The sequence below is a fragment of the Ammospiza nelsoni genome, chromosome 16 (genome assembly GCF_027579445.1).
Source record: "Ammospiza nelsoni isolate bAmmNel1 chromosome 16, bAmmNel1.pri, whole genome shotgun sequence".
Taxonomy (NCBI): domain Eukaryota; kingdom Metazoa; phylum Chordata; class Aves; order Passeriformes; family Passerellidae; genus Ammospiza; species Ammospiza nelsoni.
In genome coordinates this window covers 9609554-9620760 of record NC_080648.1, presented here as the reverse complement: position 1 = coordinate 9620760, position 11207 = coordinate 9609554, and the positions used below count along the sequence as shown (strand labels likewise).

General features: G+C 42.3%; 1 protein-coding gene across 1 annotated transcript; it reads left to right on the top strand.

Annotated features, from left to right (window-relative positions):
• The first annotated feature begins 350 nt into the window (after nt 1-350).
• On the top strand, nt 351-6480 carry C16H5orf15 (chromosome 16 C5orf15 homolog). Its single transcript, XM_059483515.1, has 3 exons — nt 351-479; nt 3321-3892; nt 4921-6480. Exons 1-3 carry the CDS (start codon nt 377-379, stop codon nt 5050-5052), a joined length of 807 nt encoding a protein of 268 aa, XP_059339498.1. The 5' UTR covers nt 351-376; the 3' UTR covers nt 5053-6480.
• Nucleotides 6481-11207: the final 4727 nt, after the last annotated feature.

Genomic DNA, 11207 nt, shown 5'->3' with positions numbered 1-11207 from the left:
GAAAACCTCTTCATTGTCGGGGTGGCCGGGCGTTGGAGCGGCTGGCCAGGGAGGCGGTGGAGCCACCAGCCCTGGAGGGGTTTCAGAGGCGCCGGCATGCGGCGCTGGGTGATGTGGTTTAGGGTAACGGTGGCGGTGGCAGTGCCGTTGGAGGGTTGGTCTGGACGGTCTAACAGGTTTCCCAGCCCCGCTGGTTCCATGCTGTGCGATTCCAGCACTCCGTGACCGCACGCTTCCATCGCCACCATCCCACCGTTCCCCGCTCCTGCGACACCTCCCTCGGCCCCTGCGCGCGCCCCGCGCCTTCCCGCCCGCGCGCGTGCGCGGCCGCCTCACGAGGGGCGGCGCCATCGCCACGTCCGCGGAGGGGGCCAAGATGGCGGCGGCCGGCGGCGAGCGGCGGGGCCCGGTGGGCCGCGCCCTGTGCTTGCTGCTGCTCTGCGGCTGGGCCCTGGCGGCCCGCGGGCAGGAATCCCCCGGTGAGCGCCGCGGGGCCGGGCGGGGGGGCTGGCTGCGGGCTGTGGGCGCAGCGCGGTGGCCCCGCCGGTCTCTCTCACCGGTCTCTCAGGTTAGGGCCTGGAGCGCTGTGCGGCCTCGGCCGGCGCGGGTCGTGCCCGTGAGGTGACCGGGCCTGGCCCCGGGGCTCGCCCCGGTCTCTGGTCGGTTCGGGCCGGGCTGGGGGCAGCGGGCGCTGGGCTGTGCGCGGGGGAAGGGCAGCGGGGGGCGGGAGGCCGCCTGCCAGGTGTGCAGAGCTTTTGTTGCTGTGCAGAGCAGTTTCGCTGGTCACTTCATTCATCAGATTTGGGATTCTTTTTCTAAATGCTCTGTCTGCGTGCCTGGTTTTAGTCTTCCCTCCCGTAGAAATTAAGCTTAATGTTATTCTGCAAGTTGACTCCTAGTTAAGTGTTTTCTTTCTCCCCCTTAAAACTACAGACGGCTGTAACCAAAGGCTGGTAAGAAATGTGTGTTTCAGGGGCAGTGAGTTTCTCTTTGTTTTGGATGGAGTACTGGCTGGGCAGTAAAGAGAAAGGAATTAGTGAAGGAAAAAAGGGAACTGTTTGATCCATAGTTCCTTCCGTGCTTGTCAGTCAGTATGTATCTGCACACCAGCTGTATTTGTATTGCTCCCCATCTGCTTTAATGGATAGGCAGTAAGAATTTAGGACAGAAATCTTAAGGAAATGAAGAGTTTTTAACTTCAGGAGTCATGAAACAACTTGCTTTCTAAAAGCAGTTTTCCTGGAAATGAATTTTAGCCATGACATGTTTTTTTTATGTGCAGTGTTTGTGTTGCTAATTCTGTCACCGTAAATGAACATTAGTATCTGTTTCTGAAGCTGAGGCATCTCTGGATCTAAAATAATCTGACAGTGTTGTGTAATTGTAAACAGTGCAACCACCGTTTATAATGCCAAATAGTTTGGGGTAAATACCATAAATCAGTCGTGGTTTAGCTGCTAAACTTCCAGCTGCTATTAAAACAAAAACCCAGGCATATTTTAGGAATAATAGGAAATTGCTCTTTCTCAGTCTGAAGGTGCAGCAACAGCCTTGCATTTAAGCATATATTCTTCTAAAACTTCAGTGTTATAATGAATTCAAGATTAACTTGAAGTGTAAGGCCAGATGCAATATAGGTTTGTAGGCAAAATATGCTTGTTTGTATTTCAGACAGTTTAGCCGTTACTCTCTAATAGGTTTTGTCTGTTTGGGGAGGGTAGCAGTAAGGTTGACCTCACTCACAATATGCCAGCTCCCCAAAATAGGAAATTACCTTGCAACTGCCTTTCCTCATATTTATCTCTGCATATGCAACTAGCTGGCTTAAACCTGAGGAGAGATCAGAATTCCCTAAACTTGTCCTGGATAAGAACTGAACAAGTTAATGTTGATATAATAATTCAGATGAGTAGTTTTTCAACAATAAAAAGTGTGTTAGCTGTGAAATGGTTGACTTTGAATTTCAGCAGAGAGACACTGTGGTGTCTGCTTCACGTGGGATGAGTTGAGTCTCCTGTGTGTTACAGTTGGGTTAAAGAGTAATTCATCCTGCAGACGTGTGCCATGTAAACAAGAGCTCTGTTGTACCTGAACCTCAGCAAATATCCAGGTTCCATGAATAACATGATTCAGTGTCCCCTCTGTAATATTTTACTTACACGTAACCTGACACGAGCAGTTGCTTGAATACTTCATTTCTAGAGTCTGCAACTTTCCTGTGAGCCTTGAAAATGTTTAATGAAAGTATTGCTGCTTTTGTAAAATGAAAAATTAGTTTGGCATATCAAAATTAAAGGCAAGAATGGTTTCCCATTTTAAATGAAAATGCAGGCTGAAAGTCTAAAATTTGTTCTACGTTTTTTAGGGTGCCTCTGGGTTTGAATCTGGTAGTGATGTGCTGCTAACATGAATAGATTGTTAATTTTTAGGCTTTAAAAAATTGGCTATTAAATTCTGTCTGCATCTTTTTTTTTTACTGGCCTTTGGATAAAGAAAAGGGACACTGGGCTCTGTGTCAGAATTTAATGCTCACCTTGTTTTTTATGTAGTTCTGCAAAGCCCTCCCAGCATTGGAGAGAGTGTGAATTTGCCTGAGGGTGCACTGTTACTGTGCTATTTCTGACTTAATTCAGTACAATAATTGCTGCCAACAAAAGGCTTTCCTCCAGGAGCATGGGCAGTGTTTGTGTTTAACCCGTGGTTCAGTAGTTTCATTTGAGGTAATGGAAGGTTGGAAATCTGTTTCAGTGTCTACAAATTCAATGAAAATCAGTGCCTGGGAAGAGGAGCTGCTCTCTTGTGTCCTGACTGAGGGGTCTTGGCAGTGTTTTCTCATTCTTTGTTGGTAAAACATGCAATGGTGAAAGATGAAAAACTTAACTGGAGGAAAAGCTTTCCTGAGAACAGCCTCCTTTGTAGACCTCAGCTCATTCAGAGGGAGGAAGAATGTGATGATGGAGAAAATGCTAATCGTGTATGAGTCTACAAGATGTCAGGGATGCACAAAGGGTGACATCTCTTTGAAGTTCCTATGTCTGGAAAACAGGCGTGCTGAGTTTTTCAGGGACACTTTCCCACACTAATCTGGAAGGCATGTGCTTCCAAACTTGAGTTCCTGTCCGCTCAGGACTTTTCTTTGGAAGTTGCCAAAGTGGAGGAGTATCTGTTTCTGCATCTGAATGCTAAAAAGTTTGCGGTGTCACATATGCTGTGTTCTTCATGTGATTTCTTGTCTGTGAAGGAAATTTGTGGCAGTAGTTTTCTGTCAGAGAAGTCAGTGCCTTGTGCATAGTGCTGATTGTTTCTCATCCTTTTCTCAGGTTTTGTGAAAGAGGAAGTTCTTACAAGAAATATTTCTTCTGCAAGTGAGAATGAAACACTGAGTAGATCCCAGAATTTGACAGACAGCTTGCAGAGTTTAACCTCAGCGAGAAAGGAGGCCAGAATCAATTCTGTGACTGCAGGAAAGCCACCTACAGCAAACGGTGACTCTTTGTCACCTGTTGTCCCTGCTAGTCCAGTGTCACAGGTGGATGTTGATGCTTCTGAAGCTACTAAAATTGAGGAAGAAGATCTTCTAACAGATTTGAAAGGCACAATAAATAGTTCCCCACCCATCATCAAAGAAACTATGGAGTCAGATGGAGATGACTATGCTTATGAAATGACACCAAATTCCAGATACAGTCCAGACCTCCTAGAGATTTCAGAAGATGACAACTCTGACACCATCAGTAATTACAATGAGGAGATCAAGACCCTTGATGAGAAGATTAAAGCTGTTTCTGTCTCAGGGTTGGATGAAGAAGAAGACAGCCATTTCTTTTTTCATCTGGTTGTAGTTGCCTTCTTAGTAGCTGTTGTTTATGTCACCTATCACAATAAGAGGAAGGTAGGTGTGCTCTGAAAGGTTGAGAGAAACAGCTGGAGTGTTTAAAATAAAGTTGCATTCCCTTGTACATGTTTTTAAGAAGAGGGACTTAGCTTTTTGAAGAATTAAATCTTTGACCACTTAGTCTTGTGGTGATACTAATGTGCAGATCATTAGTGTGATTTTTATCTGCATAATGAAAACTTGAATCAAATATTTACAATAAGAAAATGAATTAATTGGTGACATCAGTAATTAATCAGTACAGTAATGGACACAAGCAGTGCACAACATGAGTTCTATAAAGGAGACCTGAGCCAAGTCAACTAATTGTTTTTCTGCACAGGAAGACAAGAAATGAAGGGAGATTTAACTGCAAATGGTGTGGGAATGTTCTTGTTGTGATAATCCTTCTAATAGTCACTTTGATATGGTCTTTATATCATAGACATTCTGAGGGTGTAACTACAGACTTTTAGAAAATGTTTAATGCTGCTTCCAGTTTTACATAGAGAAGCTACTAAGTTACTATTTTCAGGTAAATGTTTCTTCAGTACAAACTAATTCTCTGTGTCTCAAAAATAGTCAGATTGTTGTTATTCCAAAATATATTGCTAGCATTAAAATCTAACTTCAGCCCAACCAGGTACAACAGAGTTGCATGCACAAATTTGCATTAAACCATAGATTACTTATTAGATACGAGGAAAGTTTAGTGTTTATCTTTGGGGGAGAACACTGCTCTGGGCGAGGATTTACAGGACTCTGGAAAAAAAGCAGCTAAAACCCCAAAACCTTCTTACTGTGGAGTGGCCTGTCTGTAATGTGCATTGCCAACTCTTTATAGGGGAAGATGATGAAGGCTGTTGCATTTTGAAAATTTATCTGAGAGCCGTTCAACTAAGTGATTAGAAAATGTGTTGTCTTTGCTGCAGTAATGCCCTTGCCAGCACGGGGGGTAGAACCATGGTGTCAGTGCCACTGTGAAGCTCTGTCAAACTCAGAATGTTTCTGCACAGCATCTCCAAGTTGTCCTGTTTATCTTTCAGATCTTCCTGCTGGTGCAGAGCCGAAGATGGAGGGATGGCCTGTGCTCCAGGACAGTGGAATATCATCGTTTAGACCAGAACGTTAACGAAGCCATGCCTTCCCTGAAAATAACCAATGACTACGTGTTCTGAACGCACTGGGATTGAGTTTGCTGAACTTAGCACTCTTTGCCTGCCCAGTCATGTAATGATATTCAGGTATTCTAAATAAGCTGCTTGTACAGAAATGAGATGTACTCTCTTTGACCTGGATGTTTTGGAGATTAAATCTCATGGAAGATCAAGGGCATGATCCATCTGTTTGCTACTTTGGTCGGGTTTTATATCAACTGTGAAGATAGACAATTTAATAAATTAGTGCTCTTTCCATTCATTAAGCATCATTCCCTTCTGTCTGGAGCAGTCTTAATAGTCATACTACAAAAAAATAAGCATAAAATATTTTAGGTCTAATAAATTAATGACTTTGGCATCACTAAATCAAATTAATGATCTCTTTGCTAATCACTTACATGGCTCATAAATTCCACTATATTGCAAACTTAAAATATAATTACTTTTTTCTGTGCTTAAATTCTGATGCTGCAGGTCTTTCATTTAGTTTTTTCTGATTCTGTTTTCTTGGTGCATAATTTGATCCTATTTTGGCAAAATAGCTAGAATTGCAGTTTAATAATTTATATATGTGTTCATGCCATAAATAATTTTATAACAATTATGTATAACACATTTTATTTCAGAAGTTCTGTACCATATATTTCCTAAAATGTTTAAGGTGTTTGTGAAGGTATGCACCTTCTTGACTCTCCTTTTTTTTATCTCTGCTATTTATGACTTCATTGTCATTGTAATTAATGAGTGGAAAACAAGCCTTGTTGAAAAATTTTACTAAAATGTAGATAGCTGACAGGCTTTCAATACATCAGAGCTTTCTGTTGAATTTTAAGACAGTTGGGAAATGGCTGTGTGATTTGTTATATTATAAATGGGAGAAACTGTAAGAATAATTTATTTGGTTCTTTTTCTGACCCAGGTAACAGGTGAAAATAAGTGCCAGTCAGTGGACAGTGCACTCTCATTTTTGACAAACATTTATGCATTAGTGTAAATCAAGTTACTGCTACAGTAGTTTTTTTGGATTTTTTTTTTAATTTTGTCTTTTGTACTTCCATTATTTATGTTTTCATGAGTTGTAAAATATAAAATTTTAGTTTTCTGTACATTCTGTTTGTGATTTAGTTTTCAGACTGATATGTTTGTAAATAATGGTGAATCAGAACCCCATAATTAATAACTTGGTATTCAAGTAGTTATGTAACATTTGGAAACAAATCAATTTCACGCCTGTTGGCATGAGGAGTCTGAAGGCATGATACTGTTTTAGGAATGAAATGCTAAAAGTTCTATATCCTACTGTTAAATGCATTCTTTTCATAACCACAGGAAGTAAAGCACAAACAAAATATCCCAAAACTCTTTTCTTGCAGTAATTTTTATTGTATTTGGACTTGTATCACTTAATATTTTGAATAAGGTTTTTAAAATAAATGACAATAATAAGCCTGTGTTTCTTACCTTAACTATTTCACTGCTTTTATACAGTAACTTACCATAAAGAACTTGCTTATGCTTGGAATTGGAAACCATTTCAAAACCATCTTCTCTGTTGCCCATACTGGATGTGTGAATCTGTTGAATGCTCTGTAGGGTAGATAGCAAGGTTTAAATTAGATATTTTAAGCTGTGGGAATTAATACATTCTTTAACAAGATTTCTGTAGCTTAAGTTGTTTAGTCTGTAATTCTTGTGGAAGATATTTGAAATTCTTACCTAAACATACTTACTTGGAAGTGTAACACTGCTATGCTCAAGATCTAAAGGGAAAGGTTACTTCTCAAATTTCCTTTAGGATGTTTAAATATGGGAATTTGAGGAGGTGGCTAATGCTTTTGCACCCAAGAAATTCAGTGACTTAGTCCTTAAAAAAAGTTACTGATTATAAAGTGTAGTGATTTTGACAGTAGAAAATAGTACATTCACCCTGGGCAGAAGCATGTGTTCCTTTCAGCTTGGTCCCACAGGCCTTTCACAGGACCCACAGTGAGCAACCTGCCTGTGCAGAAGTGCAGTGATGCCCACCTGAGAAGTTTCATTTTCTCTTCAGCCCACACTGTGAATTAGGCCAAAGAGACAAATGTTACATTTTCAGCCACTTCCCTCACTATAATACTGTTAAATACAGTAATTGACAATACTGTTAAAAACAGTAATTGACAAAAATGAATATCAGTCGGAATCAGTTGAAATAAGGCACATTGTGTTACTTTCTGGAGTTCATAGATATGAACTTCATCCATGTTGGCTGTCTTCCAGAGCTCTTGAAGCACAGTTCAACTGGCAGAGTAAAACCAATGTAAATGTGTTCTTTCAGCTTTCTGAACAACTAACAGTGTCTTCTTAAGGACTATGTTTGAGGAATAATCTTGTATTTCCTTGCCCGGCTTCCACCAAATTGTCTTTGTGGATAGGCTGTCTCTAAGAAGAGATATTTATTAATCTTTACAGCTTTTAAGCTGCTCCTTACAGCAAACCCACTGACTTCTGGAGGAGGAATGCACACAGCATGATTGACAGCTTTCGCTAAAAAGCTCCCAGAAGCAAAGGCCTGGTTTAGTCAGTTGGCAAACCAGGTTGTTTTGCAGTCAGCACATTTTAAAATGCTTGTGGGTTTATCTGTGCCATGACAATACCTGCCCCACAGATGTGGGATGTTCATTAGGTAATTGGGCCTAATGACCCCTGGGCTGGACTGCAAGTGTTAAATCCATCCTAGGCTGAACTGCCCATGTAGTTCCTCTCTGAAAATGCTCTTCTTGAGGTTACCTTAGAGGAGAAAATCACATTATCATGAGCCTTTTGCTCATGAAGCCATACCAGGACTGAAACTTTTTGAGTTGGGTAAGTGATGTTTGAGGTCATGGAGTGATGGTTTGCACGTGTGTCTTTAGTGGAGTACAGATTTGCCTCACTCAAGTACTACAAGCACTTAAGAAGAGCAGTTTTTCTTTGCTTGCTCTACTGTAGTGCACATCCTCTACCACAGAAGTAAAAACTTTTTAAAAATAGAAATATTTAAAAGAATATGTTCTCCACTAATTATAATAAGGGCAGCTTATAAGAATAATTTTAAATTCAAAGGGAATTTATATGAATTTGAAATCCTTGAAGTTCTTTAAACAGTGGGTTTAGTTTGGGGAATTACCTAAACAGATGTGCTTTTTGGATACTAATTTATTTTAAGGACTTGTGAGTCTGTCAGGCTGGCAGTAACTGCAGAAGGTTGCCTCAGGAGATGGTCTGGTCACAGCAAAGTTTGTGGATGCATCACAGCAAATTATACTGTCATGATAATATCAGTGTTGTTGAAACCTGTGCACTGCTGATGGCCAGTGTTCAGCAACAGGGGCTGCAGTGCCAGTGAGCAGTGGTGGTTGGTATCCCAGAGGAGGCACCAGTGGTTGGTATCCCAAAAGGGGCACCAGTGCTTGGTATCCCAAAAGGGGCACCGGTGGTTGGTATCCCAAAAGGGGCACCGGTGGTTGGTATCCCAAAAGGGGCACCGGTGGTTGGTATCCCAAGAGGGGCACCGGTGGTTGGTATCCCAAGAGGGGCACCGGTGGTTGGTATCCCAAAAGGGGCACCGGTGCCATCCAGGCCCTGCAGTGTAAGAGTGCAGCTCCTTTGTATCAAGGTGATCCCGGCCCCAGGCTGGCAGTGGCGGTGTCCCAGCCCCACCCTGCCCCGCGGCCGTGCCCAGTTGTTTCTCGGGCTCAGTCATGTGTCATTCTCCGGGGAGAAGGGACCTCGCCCTTGTGAAAGGTTTGACACGCACACAATGACTGACTTTTTTACTCCAAGGGCGTTTTTTCATTCTCAATAGCCCTTGGACTATTGCCTGAGCAAGGGAAGTGCTGCTGAATTGGCTTGGGCGGTCAATAGCTGTTGCCTAATAGCACCAATAAAGAGGGAAAGGTTTTTCCTGATCCGGTTTTACAAGGGCTCCAGCAGCACCAGGAGAGTGTGGCATATGTCATCCACTGTGCAATAAAAGAGCCATTTGCTGATGGGGCAATCAGGGTTGAACTACTGGGTTTTAATTTCTTTAATTGAATTTGCTTGTGGAAAATTAAGAGCAGGCAATCAAAAATTCATAAAGTGCTGAGATCAAACAGAGGAAAAAGCAAGCGGATTTATATCACATCTCTCCAACAAGAAATGTCTTGATGAATTTCTTTAGTGAAGGAAGGAAACTTTCTCACATTAAGGTGAATTATGACTTCCATCAATATTCTGATAAAAGGAATAAAATATTCCTGAAGAGCTTTCAGATTAAACTTCCCAAGATGAAAGTTCAAGCTCTATTTATGTAGGTTCTTGTTAGTGGCTGGGTGTTAAGAAGTGAGGAAAGAAATAATGAATAGGATAGTTTAAACAAATGATACATTTCACTTTTACTATCCAGGAAATCAGGTATTTTAAAATATTAATGGTTTAATTTTCATTTAGCACCACTGCATATTATTCAGCTCTAAGTCAACTGTCCTTGGCTGCTGCTCAGTTGTGTACAAGGTGAAGAGAGAAGGGTTTATCTGAGCAGGGTGCTTTGAGTTACGGGAAATTAATTTGCAAGGTAGAGGTGAAAAATGTCCTATCTCTTAAATGAATTTCAAGGCTATAAAAATAATAGAAAGGGAAAAGAGAAGAGTTTTTTTGTCTCTTAACACAGACTCCTGTTAGTAAAAACATTGGTCAGGGTTTTTCCAAATTGTGGTCAGTTTAGGAAACCTGTGATGAGATACAGTGGGAGAGATTTTATTTGCTTTTATAGTTGGTAGAAACCTGGCATGCAGAGCAAAAAGAAACCTGGCTGGCAGCAGGTACTTGCTCAGGCTTCAATTTTCTGCCTAAAATTGGAGGCAGTGAAGCCTCCTGGGGTTGGGGGGATAGGAGGGACTTGTTATCTGGCAGCTGTTCTTGCTCTGGGAGGGAGGAGCAGGGTCTGCCAGCAGAGCTCCTCACCTGAGCTGCTGTCAGGGAGTGAAGGCTGTAGGCGTGTGTGGTGTGCTGGGAGGTGCTGTGGGCAGCACTGGCCAGGACCTGGGCACTGAGAGCCTGACAGCCCCAGGGAGGCTCTTGCTGTCCCTGCCTCACCATGCTGCCTGCTCTGCAAGGTAAGTGGGTTCCTAACCCAGTGAAAAATTCCACCTTCTTTTTGAATCTTATTTCTGGGCTGATTTTCAGTCATTTTAGGGTGCTGAGCTGGTTCACTGTGCAGCCAGACCAGTGCCAGAGGTGGCTCACGATTACAGTTAGTGACGGAGGTGTTGAGAGCAGAGGTGGGGCTGATCCCTGCTCAGTAGCAGCAAACTGTTTATTTTTGTTCCTTGTTACAGTTACATCATCATGACCACCATCAAGGTTTCTCATAACCTTGTGTTACCCCATGGCAGGGGAGGTTGGAGCTAGATGATCTTTAAGGTCCCCGTCAACCCAAACCATAGTGGGATTCTGTGGTTCTAGAGCTGTTTCTAAGTCATCTCAGCCAAGCCCAAAAAGAGCATTTACACTGTAGAGACAGGTGAGCCATGGTTGCTACAGTCTCAGCATCATTTTTGTTGCTGAGAGGCTGAGCCAGACCGAGGGTTTGGGGTCTCTTTGCATTGTTTCTTGCATTGATTCTTGCATTGTTTCTTGTGGAAATTTTCTTGTGGGGACATCCCTGAGCAGATTCTCTGGGAAGCTGAGGGCTGGTGCTGCCCCATGGCAGTGCTGGTGTGTGCATGGTGTGCAGCACCACAGCACCCCCTGTGCTGAGCAGCTTCCCTGGCCTGCCCCAAATCCAAACTGAAGCTGCATTTTGTGTTCCTACAAGGCTGAGTAGCTTTATGGGAGTGCTAAATCCTCATGTTAAGGCTGATAGAGCAGTAATCTTCAAGGCCATATATCCCAGCCTCCACAAAGCAGCAGAACTAACAACATCATTTTTGCACCTTTTTTTTTTTAACCATCAAGTGTCCTTTAAAGAGAAGTCCCTGTACTGGTTTTTGTTAAACTTTTCTGATACAGACTATATGAATGTCCTTGCTGTAATAAAAAATGGTTAATACACTAGAGCTTCTCAGCTTCACTGTTTCCAATATATCTACCTAGAAAGAGAAGAATGACATCTCTTCTGTAATTGATCCTTAAATCATTATCAAAACCATTTAGCAACCTTCTAAAATTTA